The 25740-nt window shown below is 39.1% G+C and overlaps 2 protein-coding genes across 12 annotated transcripts in view; one reads left to right on the top strand and one right to left on the bottom strand.

Annotated features, from left to right (window-relative positions):
• Window positions 1-23596, top strand: part of LOC129767201 (transferrin) — a 33994-nt gene extending 10398 nt beyond the window's left edge. For all 10 annotated transcript variants that reach the window (XM_055767851.1, XM_055767850.1, XM_055767843.1 and 7 more), the window contains exons 3-12: window positions 13242-13475; window positions 13535-13668; window positions 13728-13872; window positions 13939-14096; window positions 14161-14294; window positions 21745-21948; window positions 22007-22311; window positions 22375-22635; window positions 23000-23273; window positions 23336-23596. In XM_055767851.1, coding sequence (XP_055623826.1) covers window positions 13242-13475; window positions 13535-13668; window positions 13728-13872; window positions 13939-14096; window positions 14161-14294; window positions 21745-21948; window positions 22007-22311; window positions 22375-22635; window positions 23000-23273; window positions 23336-23519 — 2033 coding nt within the window. In that variant the 3' untranslated portion in view covers window positions 23520-23596. The remainder of the gene's footprint in view (window positions 1-13241; window positions 13476-13534; window positions 13669-13727; window positions 13873-13938; window positions 14097-14160; window positions 14295-21744; window positions 21949-22006; window positions 22312-22374; window positions 22636-22999; window positions 23274-23335) is intronic.
• LOC129767200 (uncharacterized) overlaps window positions 1-23799 on the bottom strand; it is a 71399-nt gene extending 47600 nt beyond the window's left edge. Inside the window, exons 1-2 of one of the 2 annotated variants that reach the window (XM_055767841.1) lie at window positions 23739-23799; window positions 23511-23668 (exon numbers count right to left, since the gene is read on the bottom strand). The gene's annotated coding sequence lies outside the window, so the exon portion shown is untranslated. Of the gene's footprint in view, window positions 1-23510 lie in introns of both variants that reach the window. The other variant, XM_055767840.1, reaches the window with a different exon arrangement.
• Between the last annotated feature and the right edge of the window lie 1941 nt (window positions 23800-25740).

Genomic DNA, 25740 nt, shown 5'->3' with positions numbered 1-25740 from the left:
TCAAAGAGCGCTTCTGTTTATCCCAGCGACTCTTATAAGTTTCACAAGCTGAGAGCTCATGTGGGGATCCCCCGCAATATGGACATTTATGCTCAGTCGCACTGCAGGATTTCCCCTCATGTTGCTCTCCGCAAGTGGCACAGCGCTCCTTGTTGGCGCAATAGTCTGCTGTATGACCAACTGACTTGCATTTGTTGCAAGTCATGGGCTTTGGCACGAAGAGTCGCACTGGAAGTCTTAATTTATCCACCATAACGTAGTCAGGGAGGGCGGAACCAGCAAAAGTTACTCGAAACGAGTCGGACGGCGTGAACTTTTTTTCTTCCCCATTCTGGGAAACTTTTCCTAGTTGATGGCAGTCCAAAATTTTAATTTGTTTCAAAGGGAGCTGTTTAAATCTACCATCTCCCTTTTTTTATTATTTCGCTCGTCAGACCCGTTTCCGTAATCACCCCCGAAATTTCTACGTTATGGCAGGGCACGTAGGCGCGATATTCTATAACAAACCTATTGCCGACAACAATATCGTTAGCGTGCTTCCGATTAGCCACGACAACACGCAGTTTGTTCGGTCTAAACTTGGAAATTTCAACCACGGAAGAGTAATATCTTGCCAGATCTTTCGAAATTTGGATGACATTGAGGGATTTTCCCTTTGGTTTGGGCCGGAAGAAAACAATCCATGGGCCAGATCCAGGTGCATCTTCTGGATAGACCTTGATACGGGGAGAGGAAGCAACTGTGGGGGAGGACGAGGTCGATTGTTGAGCGGGAGCGGGATCAGTAGGGCTGGGAGGCAAGTTCGGGAGTTGAGCGGAAGCGGGAGATTGGGGGGGGGGGGTGAAGAGGAAAGGTTTGCAAATTTTTTGAGGGGGGCTTGTTCAGGTGGATTAACTTTTCCTCTAAAGAGATATCTTCCGAGGGGGGAACGCGTTTAAGCGATTTTCCAGCTCCCGTAGGGGGGTAGACAGTGGATTCAATCTCCATGTCAACGGTTCCTCCTTCATCTGCCATTTAAAGTGGCAGATTACATTTTTTGATTAATTTTCAATTTTTTTTTATTTTTTCATAACCTAATAACCTTAACCTAATGAAATTAATAATACTTATTTTGCACCCAGTGCGGATCCAATGGTTTCCAACTCGAATCGCGTGTCAATCGTTCAGTACAGCTGAACCGGTGTATCGCAACACAGCACGATGATGGTGTCGATCACGAGAGGCGACAAATTCGCCAGCACACAGCGCCCGCGGTGCAGGCCTTCTTCTTCCCGCTTGTTGTGATTGCTTCGATACAATCCACTCGCAATATAGGGAATCCCGTTAGGATGCGATGATCACTTCACCAGCCACGAGAATAACGGTATCACTTCCTTGCTCGATAACGATATATATATGCGTCCGGCGGCTTCGAACTTAGGAAGACGAATGAGATTGCATACTATCATTTATTAAAATTTTCGAGCTGCCGCCACGATGTTTGACCAAATCTTTTGACCTCAAAATAGCGTTCATCGTATCGTTGCTGAGCCGATTTTGGAGCTTATTTTTGTTCTGATTATATTCAGAAAAAAATCGCTTGACAGTTGCTGAGGAGTGAGGCATAGTGAGAACGTTAAGGACAAGACGTTAAGCGCCGAAATGCGAGCGATGCCGTCAATTCTTTTTAGGCATCCAATTTTTGTCCACCATTCTTGCACATGAAAATTTTATTTTCTGAAATTATGATTTCCTTACGAAGTAATTTTATCTTAATGTAGCATCGTGAATTCCGATTTTTCAGCCTGGAACAAACGATTCAATCTGTTGATCTGGGGCAAAACATACGTCGCACCGTTTGACGCGAATCCTTTCAGACGATCCTTGTAAAGAATTCCGTCCTTATGAAAATGATCAATCATTGCATTGTAAATGCTTTTATGATCAGCAGTACCAAGCGATACTGTGATGTAAAAGTCGTCATGTACCGTTCTGAATCATATTTCGGACAACATCATATTTCGGACACTTTGTTCTAATATCTTGAAATGCTTGAAGCACTGATGATATAACTATAAAATTAATATCATAATTGCTTCTTTAGAGTAATCCCTTGGTTTCACTATCACTTCATTTGAGAATAACATTTTAATTATTACATAGTTGGAAAAAATCCATCCAAAATCCACTCATTATTGTTTGTGTTTCACGTTTGCTTAGCGTGATAACGTAGAATTTACCTCTTCATCAATATTAAAATTTCTCTCGTGTTTCATTACTTTTCATCATCGTTATCAGGTTACTGTGATTGCTTGGTAAGTGTTTCCCAGTTGACTATAAAATATAATCAAGTGTGATAGGGAGGCGATCTGGCGTAGTGGCAACATCCATGCCTCTCACGCTAAAAGCCACGAGTTCAATTCTCACTCAAGACATTCTTCCAAAAAATGGGAGTAAAAAGTGACGAACCAGCCAAATGAGTTGAAAATCACTATAATACAGATAAAAAAAATCAAGTGTAATATAATTTTCGTTCAAAAAATTACAAAATAAAGTGTCCAAAATTTCAAATTCAATCTGTCTGAAATTTGATTTTTTTATAAATTGTGTCCGAAGTTTGATTCTTATTCGCTTGATTTGAAAAGCATTTTATTCGATGATTGTTTTATGTTTTCAATCAAATAGGTACCAAATTAAGCAGCTTAAAAGCATATTGAATTAATTTATATCCAAACCAAACCAAATAATACCTGCGCATAAAGTTGAGATCTGTTTTCTGCATCATATGCCTTAAGCGTCCGAAATATGATTCAGAACGGTACCTCAATATTGCTTTGTTCAAATGTAAGAAATTTCACGCGTGGAAAAAATTTGTACCAATCTGTACTTCTTGACGAAAATCTGTACTCTGTACCGTACAGAATCTGTACTAAAAATAACGATAATATCTATACCATTCCAGATAAATCTGTGCGTGCGGCAACACTGGCCCAGTAGTTCAAAAGTTATAAATATTATGAAAAGTTGGAGGCGATCTGGCGTAGTGGTAACATCCGTACCTCTCACGCTCAAGGACACGAGTTCAATTCTCACTCCCGACATTCTTCCAAAAATGGAAGTTAAAAGTGACGAACCAGCCAAAATGTGTTGAAAATCACTATAATACAGAAAAAAAAAAATTAAAAGTCATTTTTGAAAAAAAGGGGGAAAAATTGGTTTTTCGGACCACCCTAAAATGGAAATGGACACCCTAATAAAAAAATAGAAAAACGGGTCTAATATTTTGCAATAAGGAAAAAAACTACCAATTTTTAACCAAAATCTAAGAACCACTATATCGGTTTAGCATGGAATGGCTGTTTAATTTTCCCTTTCCATGTGATTTTGATTTTTTTGTAAGAACGTATGTTAAAGTTTCATCAACACCAGATGGCGAGTTTCTCGTGAAGTGCCAGAATTTTATGGCACAAGGGTTGAACACAAATTATTTCGAGATCATAGTAGCTACAGGTCGGACTCGATTATATATAATCGCAATTTCACTTTCAACGTTGATTTTCGAATCCAATACATAATCGAATCACAAAAAAGCTATTTTTCAATAAATGTTTGCCAATCATACATTAATGAAAAAATTGTTTTCTTGAGATTCGATGTATAGTATTTGAAAAAAAAATATTGAAAAAAAAATGGTCGACTATAAATAATCGAGTCCGACCTGTATTTAATTTTAATTGAATTGCTAGATTATCCTAGTAGTGAAAAATCTTAGAGGGATGGTCGAACATTAAAAAGTTGAACGAATTTTATGAATTTTTAAAATTTAGATAAAGTAGTGATAAATAATTGTAACTAGAAAATTCTAGAAATCTTGTCTGACGAAATCTGGAAATCAAGGAGGTTGTTTGAATGATGATTGACACTGTTGAACACATGAAAAATTTTGAACTGTTTTCGAAACACATGTATTAAAAAAAATGATTGATATGTTTCTAATACTTGCAGCATGTAGATGTTTATCCGCATATTTTTTTAAATATTTATAATCAATGTAGCCTGAGTATTGAAATTACATATAGGAAGAACAACATAAAGTTGTCTTAAAACGATTCAAAACATTCCACTTATGTGAAACCACTTTATCATCAATATAAATGTTTAAGATTAAAATATAACCCTTTCAAAATGGTGGACTTAGGGTGTATTTAGCGGTTTTGAGGTGATTCAATCCAATTTTATGTATTTGCTCTGCTCTGCATTGAAGAAGGGGGCAGGGGGGGGGGATAAATATTATTTGTTTTACTCTTAATGCATAAGAAAATAATAATACGTTGTAGAGAGTAAGATAGAGGATCTATTGGCATCACGTATGTGATACTTTTCCACCGCCATTTCCTTGACTCTTGCTTTTTTTAAACTTCCGCTTTGTATTTTGTTGTCCGCCGAACACCATGCTTACATCTCGCGGTCATGTCTGGGTCACAATCCAAATCAGAAGGCATTCCGTTATGTTTTCTACTTTTTCTGAAATTTTTTTTTCGATTTAGGCTAAGGACTTAGGTTTCAAGGAATTAAAAACTGCCAGAAAGTAAATTTTGATAAAATTGGGGTTTATGGGGTTTCTCAAACAAACGATTCATTTGGATTCAGATAAAATATCGATTGTTGAAAATCACAATTGTTAAACCCGGTATCGAAGGAGTGTTAGAGTAACTTTTGCATTCTAGTTGCATTAATGATTCGAAAGACTTGTTTTTCTTTCTTATTTTTTATCTGACTCTTGACGGCAAAAAATGAGAAAAAAAATCCAAGTTACATTTTGATTTATTTCCCTTTTTCTATAATAAAATCGAATTCTCTATAAACGTTCGCTATTTCTAAAATGTATAGGGCTCTTGATTCATTTTTCATACCATACAACTCAGTGAAGTGTTGCTCTTTCATACTTTAGGGCTCATGTTACCAAAACAGCATCCAACGTATCGAGTCCAAATTTGTTCGCTTCTTTTTACGTCATCTTTTTATAAACTTCCCAGCAATGAAGAACGATGCAAGCACGTGGTTTCGAATCAACTATGCTTTCTGCATAGTACAATTAAGGCTCTTTTTTCGTTTGATCTTATGCAAGCGAACATCGATTGTCCCGAATTACTTCGATTTCATGCACAAAAAATTGCATGACGTTACAAACTTATGGGTTATATTTCATATTTTCAGATATTTACCGTATGTGCTCTCGTGGCCGAGTGGTTAGCGTCCCACATTATCATGCCGGGGGTTTGGGTTCGTGTTATCCGGCATGGAAATATCAACTAAGTACAGGTCGGATTCGAATATCCGGAGACTCGATTATCCGGGATTCGAATATCCGGAGTATTTTATTTTTTGATTTTTCTTATTTTTAGGTCGGAATTTTGAATAATTTGTATGATAAAATTTAATAATCAATATGGGCTTGACTAATTTGACTAATAGAACACAGTTATTCGTGAAAAATGCAAGTCTAAGATGGTGGCCACTACAAAATGGCGGATTACATATTTTGACAGAACCCCATCGATATGGAACACGGATTTTTATGAAAAATTCAAATTCTGAATGACCGCCACCACAAGATGGAGCCAGCAGCGTAGTGAGGGTAGACAGCGCCCCTGGCAAACTATGAAAATGGCGCCCCAAAAAATGTCACTTTTTTTCAAATTTATCACTATAATTACACTTAGGTGCCTACTCTATCAAATTTCTTTTGAAAATCCTATTCAATTTTAACAAGGAACACATTCCTTTAACGTGTTATTGCCTAAATAATTGTAAAACATTGCATAGCACGGAGAGGCGCCCAGGCATGCGTAACGGAAAAATCAAAAGAGTATTTGTGTAATATGATGTTGAGTGTTCCAATTTCTCGAAAATAAAAGAGAGGTTATTGGTTTCATGTACGGAAAGAAGCAACTACTCATGATGGATGTCTTTCTACTCAATTGAAAGATGAAATATAATTCGGGGAAAAAATTGCTTTCGAAAATTCTTGTATTTTGGCGCCCCAAAGGGTCAGCACCCCCCGGAAAATGTCGGGTTTGCCACCCGCACACTACGTCGCTGAATGGCGCCATATATATTGGGTTGGGGAAAAAGAAATGTCGTATATTGTCAATATATGGCAACACTTAAACATATCTTGTGGTGTACTTATCGCATCGGGTCATACTATACGGCTATTTGAAGACGACAATCTGTGCTACAAGTTTTGATAGTGTTGTGATTATCCTTTTCAGTCTCAAGTTATAGCGCGTCAAAGATGGAGTCCACCAAGCGAGAAATTCGACATGTTTTACGTTTTTACTACCTGCGAGGTAAAACAGCAACGAAGGCGGCCGAAAAAATTCGTGTAGTTTATGAACCCGATGCTGTAACGATTCGCACAGCACAGCGTTGGTTTCATCGATTTCGTTCTAAAGGGTGTGTCACATCAAATTGCATCACGGAAAAAACGCTGTAGAAATTCGCCCAGTAGACCGATCCTTTTGAAATTTTTAGACAGTAAAATAAAAACTATTAAACAACTTTTGGCATTTCCCATTTTTCATACTTCGAGCCCAAGCCCGTATGCCTTCCTCTTTACCCCGTCCATAAGGTTCTGTACAACGTCAGGTTGTAGTTTTTTTTGAACAGAAATCCATTTTCTCTTGAAGTCCGCCTCCGATTTGACAACTTTTGGGTTCTTCCGGAGGGCCTGCTTCATAATCGCCCAATATTTCTCTATTGGGCAAAGCTCCGGCGCGTTGGGCGGGTTCATTTCCTTTGGCACGAAGGTGACCCCGTTGGCTTCGTACCACTACAACAAGTCCTTTGAATAGTGGCACGAAGCGAGATCCGGCCAGAAGATGGTCGGGCCCTCGTGCTGCTTCAATAGTGGTAGTAAGCGCTTCTGTAGGCACTCCTTAAGGTAAACCTGCCCGTTTACCGTGCCGGTCATCACGAAGGGGGCGCTCCGCTTTCCGCAAGAGCAGATCGCTTGCCACACCATGTACTTTTTGGAAAACTTGGATAGTTTCTGTATGCGAATCTCCTCCGGAACGCTGAATTTGTCCTCTGCGGAGAAGAACAACAGACCCGGCAGCTGACGAAAGTCCGCTTTGACGTAGGTTTCGTCGTCCATTACCAGGCAATGCGGCTTCATCAGCATTTCGCTGTACAGCTTCCGGGCTCGCGTCTTCCCCACCATGTTTTGCCTTTCGTCGCGGTTTGGAGCCTTCTGAACCTTGTATGTACGCAGGCCCTCCCGCTGCTTGGTTCGCTGGACGAATGAACTCGACAAATTCAGCTTATTGGCGACATCCCGGACCGAACTTCTCGGATCACGTCTAAACTGCTTAACTACGCGCTTGTGATCTTTTTCACTGACGGAGCATCCATTTTTGCCGTTCTTCACCTTCCGGTCGATGGTTAGGTTCTCGAAGTATCGTTTTAGTACTCTGCTGACCGTGGATTGGACGATTCCCAGCATCTTACCGATGTCCCGATGTGACAACTCCGGATTCTCGAAATGAGTGTACAGGATTAATTCACGACGCTCTTTTTCGTTCGACGACATTTTTCCAAATTTACGAAAAATTGACAGTGAAGCATGGCCAACGTGATCTATACACTCTTATCTGATTTTAAAGCGAAAGCTGAAGATATAATTCCTAAAAATTAAATTTCTACAGCGTTTTTTCCGTGATGCAATTTGATGTGACACACCCTTTAGTGTAGTGGCTGTCGAAGATACATCCCGTACTGGTAGGCCAATCGTCGTGGAAACCGATAAAATCGTTGAAATCATCCAAGTAGAACGGCATGTGAGCACTCGCTCGATTGGCCAGGAACTGGGTATAGACCATAAAATCGTTTGGAACCATTTGCAGAAGATTGGATTTCAAAAAAAGCTGGATGTATGGGCGCCACACGAGTTGACGTAAAAAAATCTTTTAGACCGAATCAACGCCTGCGATGCACTGCTGAAACGGAACGAACTCGACCCATTTTTGAAGAAGATGGTGACTGGCGATGAAAAGTGGATCACGTACGACAACCTAAAGCGAAAAAAGTTGTGGTCGAAGCGCGGTGAGCCGGCCCAAACCATCGCCAAGCCCGGAATGACGGCCAGAAAGGTTTTGCTGTGTGTTTGGTGGGGTTGGAAGAGAATCATCCACTATGAGCTGCTCAACTATGGCCAGACCCTCAACTCGGTTCTCTACTGTGAGCAGCTTGACCGTTTGAAGCAGGCGATTGACCAGAAGCGGTCAGAAATTATCAATAGGAATGATGTTGTTTCCCACCAGGACAACGCTCGGCCTCACACATCTTTGATGACCGCCAGAAGCTACGGGAGCTCGGATGGGATGTCCTATTACACCCACCGTATAGTCCGGACCTGGCTTCAAGTGATTATCATCTCTTCCGGTCCATGCGAAACGCTCTTGGTGATACTAAGTAGGCCTCAAAAGAGGCTTGAGAAAACTTGCTGTCTGAGTTTTTTTTTGCAAAAAAGAGGGGGGGGGGGTTTATAAGGGGTGATAATGAAGTTGCCTTCTAAATGGCAACAAGTTTGCGAACAAAACGGCGCATATTTGACTTTTTTTTTTTTTTTTATCCAAAATATATATTTTATTAAGGCTCATATGGCGTCAGCCTAACGGGGCCGGGAGTTCAATATTTTGACAATTTTTGTCTTACAACTATGTTAGTAATATGTAACCGATTACTCGCGGTTGGCTCGAGGTTAGTATTACAAGTGTTCTCATAATTGGTATGTTGCAGTCTTCGATGCTCTGTACGTGTGCCTGATACGGGATACTTCCTATTGGGATGCAGCTGACCATTAATCAGCAACGCCCTCCTAGTCTGTACCCCATATCTAGCGTGGTGCGTCTTTCTCGACTCGAGGAATCCAAGATAGAATGGTCACTAGCCGGCGCAATCATCATCTCGTGTAGAGTTGTCATGAGCGGTACAACCTTTGGCTCTTGTTGAATGATCAGTGGACTGCACAACCTTCGGCCCGTGCATCTGTAAAGAGTGTGTGTATGTATTGCCGCGACTAAGTAAAAGTTTATCGATTGGATAGGAGGGATATGAAACGGGGACACAACGAAGGAAACATCATTAAACGTTGACATCGGCGTTTCTGAGGAACAGGTATAGATGAAGCAGAAGATCAGGATCCCGGCTACCTAAGATATCCCGGACGGGGATATCCGATTGTCTGACTTGTGCTCTCAGTGCTCTAGAGAGCTTAGAGCGAGCAGCATGGAACCGGATACACGACCAGACAACATGCTCGATGTCGTGGTAGCCATCGCCACAATCACAAAGATTGTTTGCTGCGAGCCCAATGCGATAGAGATGCGCGTTTAGGTTGTAGTGATTGGACATAAGCCGAGATATCACGCGAATGAAATCACGACCTACATTCAATCCCTTGAACCATGCACTCGTCGAGACCTTAGGGATAATCGTGTGTAACCAACGACCGAACTCATCTTCACTCCACATGCGCTGCCAACTAACGAGTGTGTCCTGTCGAGGAATGTGAAAAAATTCATTATAGGCAATTTGCCTTTCAAATAGTGTGCCTTCTGAAGCGCCCACCTTAGCTAGCGAGTCCACTTTCTCATTCCCCGGAATCGAGCAATGAGAGGGAAAAATAGTTGATTTTTTCAATAATCTAGAGAGTCGCCGTTTTACCGCGGGTGGACGTCTTCTCCCAACTTCCCCTACTTAAAATAGTCAATTAATCTTGTTGTTGAAAATTTAGGTTAAACGCGTTTTATCATTACTTTTCGTGTTGACAGACAGCTACTGTCTGTCTGTGAATAATTTACGCAGATCGTTGATTTCTGTAAAATAAACGTACCATCGATTTGACACCTACCATCAAATTTTGCACAGTAGCCTTCGTGCACTTCCTGGATGCTGCTGGCCAATTCTACCTGAAGTCTGACATGTTCCGAGACACTACACCATCCTTATTGAATATGCTCTTGTTAATTGCTCAATAACGTTCGACTGATCATAGTTGGGAACAATTCGAAGTGTTGATTTCGACTTACAGGAAGTGGGGGTAAGACGGACATGTTAAGAAGAACTATAATTTGTATCTCCGGAAACCCATGTTTCCCAAAACTGTTTCTTACAATTCAACATACTGTTTTTCTAAATAGTTGCCCAAATATTTTATAAAAATCTGTTTTCCAATGTTCTGTAGTGAAATTGAAACAAGCCGAAAAGTAGAACATTTTTACTGATGCGGGTAATATGGACATGTAGTGGGGGAATATGGACAGGTCTATAATATTCGAAGCGTAGAATTTTATCGCTCGGGAGAGGAATAATATCGCTCTCTCTCAGTGTATGTGGGTCAAGTAACTGAAATGGAACAAAAAGAGAAAGCAATAGAAAAAAGAGTTCAATAATCTTTCCATATCATGCATTGGATGTGATCTCAACATGTCTATTTCAACCCCACCAGTAGAATTATTTCAATATTTTAAATTTTCCACTCACACATGAATTTACTTTTCCGTGTGCATAACTAATATCGCTTCTTCGTTAACTCACAAACCGAAATATAACCATCAGTCATTTAAATTTTGAAATTAAACCACTAAAAATGCTTAATACCGGAGCCGCAAAAGTTACATCCACACGTGGAATCATGCATGTTTTAATTTTTTGTTTCTCTTTTCTACTTTTGATCAGGATTCATTGTCATAGGATGATTTAAATATTGTAGAATAACATGTAGAAAAAGTTCTCATTAACAGAAAAAAATCAACCACCTGCTCATCTTACCCTGACTGTCTTTAACCGCACCTCCCCTGCGTAAAGTTGTTTTCCGAAAACCACTGGGGAGTAGATTTGGAGTAATGAGTCACTGTCGAATCTGGCCAAAATAGAGGAGGCAGATTATGTTTTCTAAACAATAGAAGGAATCTCTTCTTCAAGCATTCGCAAATAAGCAAATAAGTTTGAGAATTTATGTTCCCCTTTGTGAGACAAGTAGAAAATCGCAAGCCACATGTGCAAATGGTTTGCCACACTAGCACCTTTCAGATTTAATCGACAACTAAACAACCATTATTGCATATGATGCACATATTTACACAGTAGCCATTTAGGCGTAAGAGTTTTCCTCCTGTTCTTCCATTATCCAGTTAGACCGGTCAGCGGAGACGGTTGATTGATCATTTTTGAGTTATTTATAAAACAGCAGCCCGATGTGTCTTGCAGAGCAGATCAATTGTATGGATGAATCGATCTTATTTCGACCGTGGATCGATCTCCATCGCTGATGATTGTTGCGTGGACGTAGTTATTCTGTCACAACACAAAGATGGTCAAATGATGGCCCTGAGTTTTGAACTCACGATCGATTGCTTATTAAGCGAACGCGCAACCAATGTGGCTACGGAGAACCCCTCTGACTGTTCTGAAAACTTTCGTCTTTGCAGGAAGGTCTACAGAAATTTTTTTATCTTTAAAAAAATGAAATCATCAGGAAAACGAGTTCCGAGAAATCAACTCTAGTATTTCTAGCGGAGACATTGATATAAATGCCACACTGTATTGAGGAGTTTCACCAATTTCTTCATCAACCCACATTGAATGTGAATGAAACAAAAGGACGAAAGAGACTAGATTTGCGAACTATTGATACATTTCTGAAACCAAACCGTACATCACAAATCTTGGAAGGTTGAATCATACTGTCCAGAATGTTTACTTAAGTTTTCGTATACCATTTTTCGACAGTAATGCTCAGTACAAAAAAAAACTCTAAAATGAGTCGTCAAATGGTTCCACGACGAAGATTCAATTAAAGAAAATAAATTTCTATGAAAAACAAACCCAATTAATTTTTTTTGAATGGAAAAGTTCTTTCAGAAACTATCCGTATCGTAAGCACATGTCTTCATAACAACTTTATGACCCTTTTTCATACGTGATAGTCTCGTTCTTGAATTACACTACCTACACTGCGTTTCACAACTATAGAACCATTCATTTTTTCTGAGTTTCCAGAGATATATAAAACGTCGGTTGAATTGAAGTATATAGTGTAGAATACAATATAGAATACAAACTATCTTCATTTATGAGACTGGCCATTTCAACTTTATTGTTTATTGTGTTCAGGTGCGAAACAATCAGAAAACTAAAATTCCAGTGTTTCATAACTATAGAACCAGATGGAAAAATTTTCACTCCTTTACAAAATTAACGTTAATTTCACATGAATTACGATAAGTTTCGAATTCGTAGGTCATCTTTAGTTCTCAATCAGTTCAAATAACCCATTCGGGGTGATTGCGACCATGCTGCGCTATGTTGTAGTGTGTATCTTGTTCAACGCAGAGGGTACTCCTCGTTTAAGCTTTTCAAATGACTCATACTGTTTGTAAGCTACATCTGCTATTCGTCCCATCACTCCTCATAAGTTCCTGACAGGATTTTGATCTACATCGTCAAATCAATAATAACTATACCAATTAGTTGTACTAAATCCAAGAATATGCTTAAAATTCGACTTATAGTTATAGAAGTGTTATACAGATTTCAATACAGATTTTCTGGGACAAAACTAAGATAAAAAGATTTTTTCAGATCGAAAACACAGATTTTATTATGGTAACCCTACTCCTCAACTGATTTAGTGTGAAACTGAGGCTCTGACAGCGTTCTGGAGTCCTCTTTGACATACGTCTCGTCGTCGTAATACGCTCATAAAACTTTCGAGCCCTCGTTTCAGCACGATGTTGCTATTCTGGAGTTTGTTTGGGTACTTTATTCTTGTATGTTTGCAAATGATGTCTTATCTTAATCCGCTGGATCATTCCAATGCTGGTACAAAATTTCTTGGCCAAGTCACGAATAGAGGCAGATCGATAATTACGAATATATTCCACAATTTTTTGGTCCAATATGGGGCCCTAGAATCGGGTTTACGTCAACTTTTCGGCAGATCCTCCAGGGAACATACTTTGCCAAATTTCTCAATAATTCGTTTCACAATCCCCGGCAAAAACGTTCCTCGTATTTAGAAAATGCATTTCCTACCTACTCTTTCAAGTTTGTAATAATTATCGAAATATTTAGGTAAAGTAAAATCAGAATTATCGTTATACGATTAAATGATCACTTTAAACGAATTCTCTCCTTGGTTTTTGTCATGTCAATTTCCTTCAATTATCATTTGTTTTTATTGATTGAATTCACAGTAAGGATATGCGTAGTTGAAGGAACTGGTCTGTACAAGAAAGGTGCTCAAAATTGCCCAACATTGGAGGCAAAATCGGACATTGAATGCGTTTATGGCTTAGATAGATTAGATTGCTTGAGAAAAATTCAAAAAGGAACAGCGCATTTCACTGTTTTTTCGCCTGAGGATCTACTAGCCGCAAGATGGATTGGTGCGGAGATATTAGTCACCAGCGAATTACGTTTTCACAACGGTATTTCAAATAGTTTATCAACACTTTTGGGTTTTTACTGATTTGTACTACTGTTTCAGAGTTTTTTGAATACCAAATTGTTGCGGTAGTGGATAATGAGGCACACATAAACACAGCCAGAGAGTTGAAGGGCAGCAAATTTTGTCATCCTGGTCATGGAATTCAAAACCATTGGACTGAAGTGCTAGCTGATGTGAGTGATCGTTGTTCTCAATTTAATCATTTTCACCTGTTACCAATCTCTTTTTCCAGTATTTTGAAACGAAATTAGTTCCTCGAGAATGCGAAGAAGATTTGTCACCAACAGAGTCAAGAATAAAAGCGGTAGCCAACTTTTTCGGCCCAACTTGTAAGGCAGGCCCATGGGTTTCGGACCCCGTCGAAGATCGTCTTTTGAGTATGTTCCAGCTGAAATAATAATTTCTTTGCCTTGTTAATATATCTATAATATTCTCTATTACAGAAACTAAATATCCTTCTCTATGTCAGTTATGCTATAACCCATATCAATGTGGAATCGGTGATAAACATTGGGGTCGTCGGGGACCATTGTACTGCTTAACAAGCGGCGCTGGTGAAGTTGCCTGGGTTCGTTTGGATGACGTTCGTAGTCACTTTGGTGTAAGTTTAAAGCTACATGTTCTGAAATTATTTTCGTGATTGCATAACAAGAGTACGATTGCAGTTCAGTGGACTTCCGCCAGAGGCAGACCCGACAGGATTCAGTTTTCTCTGTCCTGATGGACATTTGCAACCACTGGACACCAGGAAACCATGTGTTTGGCTGGCCAAACCATGGCCAGCTGTTGCTGCGCAAAGGTAAATGATTATAAAACATATTATACAAGGAGACTCAGCGCAATTCGTCCTATTCAGAATTGAACTTTTGATTTCATTGATTTCGAACATTCACGTTTCTTTCTGAAATCTAGCCGTACATTCGCGGTTACAGATAGTAATTCTATGAAATAATTCCAATTGAATTTAACGAGTTTGAGCGATTCAAATGTTAGGTCAATTCGTAGTAGATTACGTTCTTCGTTGCAAATAAATGTAATGAATATGTCTGGATATTCGTGATTTCTCACGTGTGTCATGATGTATTGACCATATTCAATCATATACAGTAAATTTGGGTGTACACATGCTACTTGACGATACTTTTCATTGATTTGGTACAAAATATTTTTAAAACATTTATTCTTTTGATGCATATTGATTACTTGCACATTTAACTAGCTATAAGCGCAATCAAATTCAGCGAGAAGTTTTTTTAGTATTTTTTTTTATTAAATCGTTTATTTTTACAGGCTCAGTTACATAAGTTTAAAGGAGCCAAACTCCTATCTGTATTGTTACAAGTATATATAAACATTTTTCATTAATTCTAGTGTTAATGAAGTAGAGAACCGATTACGGTTTGCTCAAGTTTAGAAGGGTAAAATTTTTTTCAGGAAAAGGAAGGGATATAAGGATATGTTGACAATGTTCACACTCACATTCGCACTCACATTCATCATACTCAATTCTTAAGCCTATCTTATATCTAATATGTATTTACATTTCACCTTATTCTATTGTTAGTAAGAAGGGATTTAATTTCTCGCGAAGGAAAAGGAAAAGGAGAATATAAGGATATAAGGAAAATCACACACGAAGATCGATAACTTTTAAGAAGACATATATTTGGGACATGTAATCAAGGTCTAACCGAGCCAACACATCTCTCACCGGCACATTGGGCTGCCTTCCTCTGGCCCGAAGAGAGTTTTCTAAATTCGATCTGGCAACAAGATACACCTCGCACGACCAAACAACGTGTTCGATGTCGTGGTAACCTTGGCCACAAGCACAGATATTGCCATCGGCAAGATTAAAACGAAAGAGTAGCGCGTCTAACGAACAGTGATTGGACATGAGTCGAGAGAAGGTGCGAATAAAGTCCCGACTCAAGTCCAGACTTTTGAACCATGGTTTGAGGCTAACCTTAGGGATAATCGAATGAAGCCACCGACCCAATTCATCTTCGTTCCACTTACGTTGCCAGTTAGCGATGGTATTTTTACGAACTAAAGAATAAAATTCTTTGAAGGCGATTTGACGCTGATAAATTTCGCCTTCAATTGCGCCTACCTTTGCTAATAAGTCAGCCCTCTCATTACCCGGAATTGAGCAATGTGAAGGTACCCAGACAAATGTAATGACATAACAGCGTTTGGATAAAGCACTCAAAATTTCTAGTATTCTCTCAAGGAAGTACGGCGAGTGCTTTTCCGGCCTCACTGAACGGATAGCTTCGACAGAGCTAAGACTACTAAGACTAACCGGATGAAGAACCGAAGAGATAATAAATTGAAGCGATCTTTTAGTGGGAGTAGGCCTGCCAAAACCTCGAGACTCATGGTATGCGTTGAGGGCATACATCCCAACGCGATACGGAGACAAAGATACTGAATTCGCTCGAGTTTAATGAGGTGTGTTTTGGCAGCGGATTGAAAACAGAAACTGCCATACTCCATCACTGAGAGAATAGTTGTTCGATACAACATTATAAGATCTTCGGGATGGGCTCCCCACCAGGTGCCGGTAATTGTACGGAGAAAGTTTATTCTTTGTTGGCATTTTTTACTCAGATACCTAATATGGGCCCCCAAGTACATTTGGAGTCGAACCATACCCCAAGATACTTGAATGACATAGCATGAGTGATCGGTTTACCCAAAAGTTGAAGCTTTGGTTTTGCTGGTCTATACTTCTTAGAAACAACCACCATCTCTGTTTTCTCCGTGGAGAATTCGATCCCTAGCCCAATGGCCCAGGTTGAAAAATTGTTCAAAGTATCTTGTAAGGGTTCTTGGAGGTCGGATTCTTTTGATCCTACGACAGACACTACTCCATCATCTGCAAGTTGTCTTAAACTGCAATTTTGTGTAAGGCAATTGTCAATGTCTCTTACATAGAAGTTGTACAAAAGGGGGCTTAAACATGAGCCCTGAGGGAGGCCCATGTAAGAGACCCGACTTACTGCCGAATCTCCGTGAGAAAAATTCAAATGTTTCTCACAAAGCAAGTTATATAACATATTATTCAATGGAGGTGGTAGACCCCGAGAGTGTAATTTGTCTGACAAAACCTCTATTGAAACAGAATCAAAGGCCCCCTTTATGTCCAAGAATACTGAAGCCATTTGTTTTTTTTCGGCGTAAGCCATTTGAATTTCTGAAGAAAGCAACGCAAGACAACCATTCGTCCTCTTGCCCCTGCGGAACCCATATTGTGTATCTGAGAGTAAGCCATTCGTTTCAACCCAACGATCAAGGCGAAACAAGATCATTTTCTCCAACAATTTCCGTATACAAGACAGCATTGCTATTGGGCGGTACGAATTGAAGTCGGACGCAGGTTTTCCGGGTTTTTGAATAGCTATAATTCGCACTTGTCTCCAATCATCTGGAACAATATTATGCTCCAGAAACCGATTGAATAAATTCAATAAGCGATGTTTCGCCACATCAGGGAGGTGTTTCAACAAGTTGAACTTAATTCTATCTGTTCCTGGAGCCGAATTGTTACAAGAAAGGAGAGCAAGAGAGAATTCCACCATCGAAAACTCGGAATCAAGATCGCATCTATCTTGTGGTATATCTCGAACAATTTTTTGCACAGGAACGGAATCGGGACAAACTTTCCGTGCAAATTTAAAAATCCATCGATGTGAATTTTCTTCGCTTTCATTCGATGAAGAGCGATTTCTCATGTTTCGGGCCACTTTCCATAATTTTTTCATTGACGTTTCTCGTGACAAACCTCCCACGAAAGATCGCCAATAAGCACATTTTTTCCCTTTGATCAAGTTTTTAAATTGATTTTCAAGGTCCAAATACGTTTGAAAATTCTCAATGGTTCCACGTTTTCGAAAAGCTTTAAATGCGTTCGATTTATCCTGATAAAGCTTGGAACATTGGCTATCCCACCATGGATTGGAAGGGTTTAGGTACACGTGTTGTTTCCCCAGTATTCAAAACGGTCATATTGAAGCTGTTACAAAGGTCATATATCAACGATGAACGATTGTCGTCGTACTGTTCCCCCCAGGCAGTTCCGTGAGAGTTGAAGTCTCCCAAGATCAATCGTGGCTCAGGAAGGAGCGAGCACATGTCAACAAGTTGCTTGCGGCTAACCGCAGCTCTCGGAGGCCAATACAAGCTGACAATACAGAGGTCTTTGCCTCTGATGTTTGCATGACAAGCAACAGCTTCGATCCCTCCAATAGGTGGAAGTTCAATTCTAAAAAATGGGTGGCACTTATTAATCCCCAATAGTACCCCTCCGTATCTGTCATCGCGGTCCAAGCGTATTATTTTAAAATCGTGGAAAGAGAGATCATTTTGAGAAGAGAGCCAGGTGTTTTTTTTTTTTTTTTTAGTATTTAACCCTAAAAGATGAAAAAAAATCAATTTGAAGCATTGTAAACACCTTAAATTTCACCGAACAAACAAACCTTCTAAGGAAGATCATTGCAAATTAGCGTACTTTTTTTGTCAATGTGTAATGTTAACACCCAACCACTGTTTGGGCAGTGTTGGTATTTGTTTTTTTACTGATGTTTGAAAACGTTTTTATAAAAATGGCAAGTAAAAGGAAAGAAACAGGTATTGTTGGCGACATCTTTCGGAAATTTCTATCAGCAAACTCCTTTTTCAGTTTTGAGTCAGCTTGAAGCTGTAAAATTCATTTTATTGATTTCATTGTACAGTTCGTATTCCTAACTTATAACTGAGCCTCCTTACTAGTTTTTTTCCAAAATATATATTTTTATCAAGGCTCACACGGCGTTAGCCTGATGGGGCCAGGAGTTCAATATTTTGACAATTTTTCCTATTATCTATGTTAGTAGGGGAACCCGGGGCAAGAGTGCCACCTTAAGCTAATACGCGTTTTTGAATGCTCTTTTGTTATATTTTTTTCATTTTTGAGCTGGTTTGTTCATTTATACTCCTATTTAGGCTATTTAGCTATGCATCAAATTGTTCAAAAGTCATGTTTACTATGAAAATGTTTCATTTACAAAAATGATGTTTTTGGTTTTATTTTTCCAGTACGGGGCAAGAGTGCCACCTTGACGGGGCAACAGTGCCAATCTTATAAAAATATAATTTTTGATGAAAATGTGAAATTGTGAAATTCACGGTGGTTCCAAAGAACGCAAACTCAAGTTCTGGTGGCGTTCACGAAAACTGGTAAGTCAATTTGAACTGGTTCTCTGGCCAATTTGGATGTTTTGTCGAAAGAGTGATCTGAATTTTTTCACTTTGCGATTTTATACCCTAGGTTCCGGATGTCGTGTGTTGTCAGCCCATAAAAAAACTTCTGCACATTAAGGATGTCTCTCACGAGTTGCTCCTCCCGTTGTTTAGAAAACACAGTTTTAAAACGACTTAACTTCTGCATATATTTGGCCAATGTTCTTCTGGGCAAACTATATTCCTCCGCAGCTCGTCTCCATGATTTACAGAATGTACGGCAACAACCATAGTTTTCATCTGCAACTGGTTCCGGAACGAAATCCGTTCATATTTACAAACCATGACCACAACAAACATAACCACGATTACACTAATTTGCGTTTGACAGATCGAATTCGAGGTTACGACTATGGCATTTTTATCCCGGTAATAATGGCTCCTTTTGCCCCGGAAGTTGAGAGATAACAAATTTATTTTTTATTGAAATAAATGTGAACGATTTAAATTAGTTCAAACAGTAAGTTGAAAAAAATTATTATTCTATTTGTATTTAAGGGTGGAGTCATGCGAAGGTATAGAAACTGAGGATATTTCGTTAATTTGCACCTGTGCGTTCTTATATAGATTGCAGTTGTAAGAAGCTCAGATAATATTTATCTGTTTTCCAATAAAAAATATTTATGGTTCTGGCTGATAATATGTGAGATATATGCAGTATCTGTATAAAACAAAGTTAAATAATTGTAAAAGATGGAAATAGGCAAAATAATCAGATGAGCACTCTTGCCCCGTATGGCACTCTTGCCCCGGGTTCCCCTAATATGTAACCGATTACTCGCGGTTGGCTCGAGGTTAATATTACAAGTGTTCTCGTAATTGGGATGTTGCTGTCTCCAATGCTTTGTACGTGTGCCCGACACGGGATACTTTCTATTGGGATGCAGCTGACCATTAATCAGTAACGCCCCCCCTAGTCGGTAACCCATATCTAGCGTGGTGCGTAGTTCTCGACTCGAGGAATCCAGAAAAGAATGGTCACTAGCCGGCACAATCATCAGCTCGTGCAGAGTTGTCATGAGCGGTACAACCTATGGCTCTTGTTGAATGATCAATGGACTGCACAACCTTTGGCCCGTGTATCTGTAAAGAGTGTGTGTATGTATTGCCGCGACTAAGTAAAAGTTTATAGATCGGATCGGGACACAACGAAGGAAACATCATTAAACGTTGACATCGGCATTTCTGAGGAACAGATATAGATGAAGCAGAAGATCATGATCACGGCTACCTAAGATATCCCGGACGTGGATATCCGATTGTCTGCCTTTTGCTCTCAGTGCTCTAGAGAGCTGAGAGTGAGCAGCATGGAACCGGATACACGACCAGAAAATATGCTCGATATCGTGGTACCCATCGCTACAATCACAAAGATTGCTGCGAGCCCAATGCGATAGAGATGCGCGTTTAGGTTGTAGTGATTGGACATAAGCCGAGATATCACGCGAATGAAATCACGTCCTACATTCAACTTCTTGAACCATGCACTCGTCGACAGAAGCCATGGCAGAATCGATACCTTAGGGATAATCGTGTGTAACCAACGACCGAACTCATTTTCACTCCACGTGCGCTGCCAACTTACGAGTGGGTGCTGACGAGGAGTAATCGTTATAAGCAATTTGCCTTTCAAAAAGTGTGCCTTCTGAAGCGCCCACCTTAGCTAGCGAGTCCGCTTTTGTATTCCCCGGAATCGAGCAACGAGAGGGAACCCATGATAAAGTAATCTTGAATAATTTTTCGACCAAAACACTCAATAGTTGTCTTATTTTTGTTAGGAAATAAGATGAGCGTTTATCAACTTTCATTGAGTGGATTGCCTCCTCTGAGACTGTCGGAAAAAATAAAATAATGGTCGATGGGCAGTGTTTCAGTGATCTCTGGAGCATAGTATATCGCACCCATTTCAGCGATATACACCAGTGGACTCGTTTATGTATGAACCATCAGTAAAGAACATTTTATCAGATTTAATTTTCCCATATTTTTTCCGAAAATATCGACGGAATAAAATTGGAGCGTAGATGATTTGGGGTCTCATGGATTTTTTGTCGCATGGACAGATAAAAAATGACAGAGGAATTGCAAAAGTATGAGAAGCAAACTTGGTTGGAGATTCCTGGTGAAGAGTGCGCGTCGTGAGAAAGATACTCATGGTATAAAGACATAAAGCTTGACTGAGGAGTGAATTGGAGCAGATTTTCGAAGTTATGAAAGTGAAACTCAACTTTCAATCGATATAATTTTCAAAATGGTTCTTCCAATTTATAAATATCAGTCTACTACAATAAGAGGTAACATTTTTGGCTTAAATATTTTCGCTCACATAGGGTGTGGGATCTTTGGTAGTCGTTTTGCCGCAACCGATATTGTTACACGTACAATGATAACAAGTAAGACTTGTCGAGGAAAGACATTGTGGAAAATAGGAACTCACTCTACAGGTGAAAAATGTTATAAACAAATGGAAATACGAAGGAACCATGGAAAATCTCCCAGGTAGAGGACGCAAACAGGATCCGTCTCCTGTTGATGAACGAATTATTGTGCAAACATTTCAAAGGAACTCTAAAACGAACATTCCTAAATTGAAGTAGTCAGCACCATGGGAAGATCTGTCAACGAAGACACTGCCCGAGGAGTAGCATACAGGAACAATCTGAGAGGTCGTGTTGCCCGTAAAAGGTCTTTCATCGCAAAGGCGAAAACGACTACAGTTTTCTAAGGCATGCGTAAACAGACCTAAAGAGTTCTGGAACAAGGTTCTTCATACGGATGAGACGAAAACCAATATCTTCGATTCGGATGACAGACAGATGGTGTGGAGGAAACCAGAATCGGCGATCTTAACTTAAGTAGTATATACTTCTACTTATTCGTACTAAACCGAATATCGGGAGCTTATATACCAACACCAACAGAGTCAATTTGACTCTTAAAGTCTCAAAATGTTCTTATTTTTCCAGACAATTTGCCATGAAGGTACAGGATACTGTGGCAGGATTAAACCATGATGACATAAACAGTTGGCAAAATGCTCTGTTAATGATTTTGGAAACGTACCATGTAAATGTTACGACTCTAGACAGTGCAATACCAGTGGATGATTATTTAGATCAAGCGGTTGGATTCCAAGATGCATACAGTTTTCCATCGTGTAACCCTCCAAGGTAAGAACTACCAAAAAATTACATACTCTGAATCTTCTTAATCTTTGGAATGTTGTAGATCGATACTTTTTTGTACAAAATCACTTGTAGAGTTAGCTAAATGCTCATGGCTACAGGAAGTTGCCGCGGTGTTTGGTGTTGAACCGAATATACAATGTATGCGTGCCGATACTTCGGATGGTTGCATGAAAAATGTTCAGTACAAAGTATCTGATGTTGTTATTGTTGACGAGAACAACAGACTACGTGCTGAGCGAGATTACAACCTCAAGCCAATTCTACATGAATACTCACCAACGCTGGAAGATAAATATGTTGTTGTTGCTGTCATTCGAGCGGGGTCACATATTAAAACTGGTTTTGGTAGCCTCAAACTATTCTGTCAATGGCTGATTATTATCATTTAATCGATTGTTCTACTTCCAGATCTTCGTGGAAAGAAGGCATGTTTCCCTAGTTATGAAGGAACAGCTTATTTATCTGTGCTAGAATCACTTATGAACCATACAAATCTCATTGATGAATGTACTGATGTATCTAGCTATTTCTCTCCCAATTCATGTAATTGGAATTTAAAATCGAAGTGTTCCAAAATTTATGATGGAGAAGAAGGAGCTTTGAGATGTCTTCTCGAGGGCAACGGAGATGTAGCATTTTTGAGTTATGGAGTTTATAAACAATTCAAAGGTAGGTCATCGAAATGTTTATTGAATCATTCTTGCAAACCATAGTATAAACTAGGATCAACTGATGTTTCTTGGACCTAGTGCTTTATTTTTTGTTATTAAATTTTGAACACATTTGAATGTTTTCATAGCAAAGAAAAAATTAGTTAAAAAGAAAGCAAAGCGTTAGCGACCTTCATGTTATTTTTTCGTTATAGACTGATTGGAAACTATTCTATTTCCAAAACAAAGCTGTTTCGCTCAGGCATAATGCATGTTTTAGAATAATAGAATATAATAGAATAGAATAAATACTTCAAAAATTGTATATACAGAAGTAAAGCTTCATTGAACTATGTAAATTAATTGCTTGATTACATTTCCAGGAAAGGAACTCACGTTGTCACACAAACACAATCCTTCGGAATTCGTGTTATTCTGTCCATTTAACAAACCATTGAAGCCCAATGCCGTTTGTTATCTCAACTGGGCTTCTAGAGGGCATATCATGATCAGTGGAACTGCTTCCAAGCTTCGTGAAAAAGAAATATACAATTCATTGAGAGAAATTGATAGATTGCTCGGTAAGAAACATCGGTTGACATCTGTTCCTTTCACGTTGTACGGGAAATTCGATGGCAAAACTAATGTTATTTTCAGGTAAAACATTATAATGTTATACGAGAAGTTAATTGCTGAAATATGACTGTTTTTTTTTGCAGAGATAATACCGAATCACTTCGGAGTCGAACCGAACTGTATCGCGACAGAAACCCTGGACTTCTCGACTCAATATATGCCAAGGTTGTGCACAAAAAGTGTATTGCCAATAGTTCCACTAGAATAATGTCCACACTATCTATCAATGCCATACTGATTATCTATTTATCGATTTACCTCTTATGATTTCCAGCGACTGAGTAGGTTTTGTATTGTGTAGAAACAATTTTGTGATATTATGTATACTTTAGACAAGTAATAAATAAGTTCATAATAACATCATCTACGCCTTCGCTTTGCTTTTCGCTATATCCCAATTTTTGGTTTGAGTTATTCTATAAAATGGAAAGAAAAATAACGTTATAGAAGTGCGAACACTATAGTTTTATCACTTGAAACTTTCACTATTTATTATAATTGTGGTTGATAATTTTAAAGTCTCAATGGCACACTTCCGTTCCTAATTCACAGTCAATTGAATGTTTCGTTTCTATTGTGGTTGGCGTGGTAACCATACGACATTCGATTGCAGAAACAACAGGCGCTTATTTCAAAGCTGAAATATTTCGCTTTGAAATGTTTCCAACATGTGGTGTTCGTATTTGCGTGGTTTAAATGGACACAATGGTAATTCGTTTAGAACGAAAAGCTGTTATATCCAACGTCTTAATATTTTTACCGTAATCTGTACTTCAAAAAATATCCATCATTCGAGTTGGTTCATGCGTGTAGTTCATATTTATAGAAATTCAACAAAACCAACATCCCAAAAATAGACTATGGTTCGTTTTGGTTTAACGATTTTAACTGTTTGCGGTCGTATGTCTGCTACCAACCACTACAGCAAAGAACCATACTAATCTGATACTTCATTTAACTATGTGTTAGTTGTTTTTTTTTCTAAACCAATCTTAATGTCTAGTGAACCCCCCTCTAGTGAACTGTTCCCCGAATCAATACGTTGCTCCTGCAAATAAGAGATAACATAAACAAAAGTTGTCACCCGTGCAAATCAGGAACTTTTTGTGCATAAAGACATCGTGAAGGTTCAACTGTAATTGGATATTTCTTGCTTATTTTTAAATTTTTTACGCACATTGATACAAACTCGAAATCGTACGTCGCCATGCGAACCTCTTTCTCTTCTTTTGAATGGCAAATGTAGGGAAATAGGGGATAAAATGCCCCCCTTAAGCAAATCAGACTCAAACATGTATTTTTACTACATTTTTCAATGTTTTTTCACATCCACAATGCAACCACGTTTTTTGACGTAGAACTACGTCTTTCATTAAGGGTGCCAAATCAGAAAACAGGTCACGTTTTTATGAAATAAAGTTAACGTGAATTACTTTTTTTCCGCGAACGGATTTAGACGATTTACATATCAAACGAATCGGAAATTCGCTAAGATTTGTTTTTATGCTATATATTACAATCCTCTGATGTGTAAACGGTTTAAATTGATGAAAACTAGAAGCATTTCCATTTTACCATACATTTGTTCCGATGATTTGTGAGATTCCCTACCCATGCTGTTAATAACGAGCAACTCATCGGCGATCAACGAAGGGGACACGGGTATTGCTTGATTCAAGTGCTACCCACTAACGTTTTCTTCTTACCTTTTTATTTTCAGAAGCCGTTTTCCCGCCAAATTTGCGCTGCGTTGTGCTGTGTTGTGTTTGAGTGAAAAAAAGTGCTGCAAAAGTCTGTATTAAGACTCAGTAAATTTGAAATAAAAAGAATGAATAGAAAAAGAAAATTATGAGTGAAGTTTTAGAAAAACCAAAAAAAAAGAGAATATATTAGGCTGTCAAAAAAGTCCTGCGGTATTTCCGCGAGGTGTCGTTGTAAGCGCGTAGTTCTAGTTGTATTCATGTATCGAGTCATACTATAGCTTGTTTTTTTTCCCAAAATATATTTTTTATTAAGGCACATGTGGCGTTAGCCTGACGGGGCCGGGAGTCCAATATTTTGACATATTTTGTCTTACAACTATGTTAGTAATATGTAACCGATTACTCGCGGTTGGCTCGAGGTTAGTATTACAAGTGTTCTCATAATTGGTATGTTGCAGTCTTCGATGCTCTATACGTGTGCCCGACACGGGCTACTTCCTATTGGGATGCAGCTGACCATTAATCAGCAACGCTCCCTAGTCTGTACCCCATATCTAGCGTGGTGCGTCTTTCTCGACTCGAGGAATCCAGGATAGAATGGTCACTAGCCGGCGCAATCATCAGTTCGTGTAGAGTTGTCATGAGCGGTACAACCTTTGGCTCTTGTTGAATGATCAGTGGACTGCACAACCTTTGGCCCGTGAATCTGTAAAGAGTGTGTGTATGTATTGCTGCGACTAAGTAAAAGTTTATCGATCGCTAGGAGGGATATGAAACGGGGACAC

This window comes from Toxorhynchites rutilus, chromosome 2 (assembly GCF_029784135.1).
Source record: "Toxorhynchites rutilus septentrionalis strain SRP chromosome 2, ASM2978413v1, whole genome shotgun sequence".
In the NCBI taxonomy this organism is placed as follows: domain Eukaryota; kingdom Metazoa; phylum Arthropoda; class Insecta; order Diptera; family Culicidae; genus Toxorhynchites; species Toxorhynchites rutilus.
This window is presented reverse-complemented; position numbering and strand designations above follow the sequence as displayed.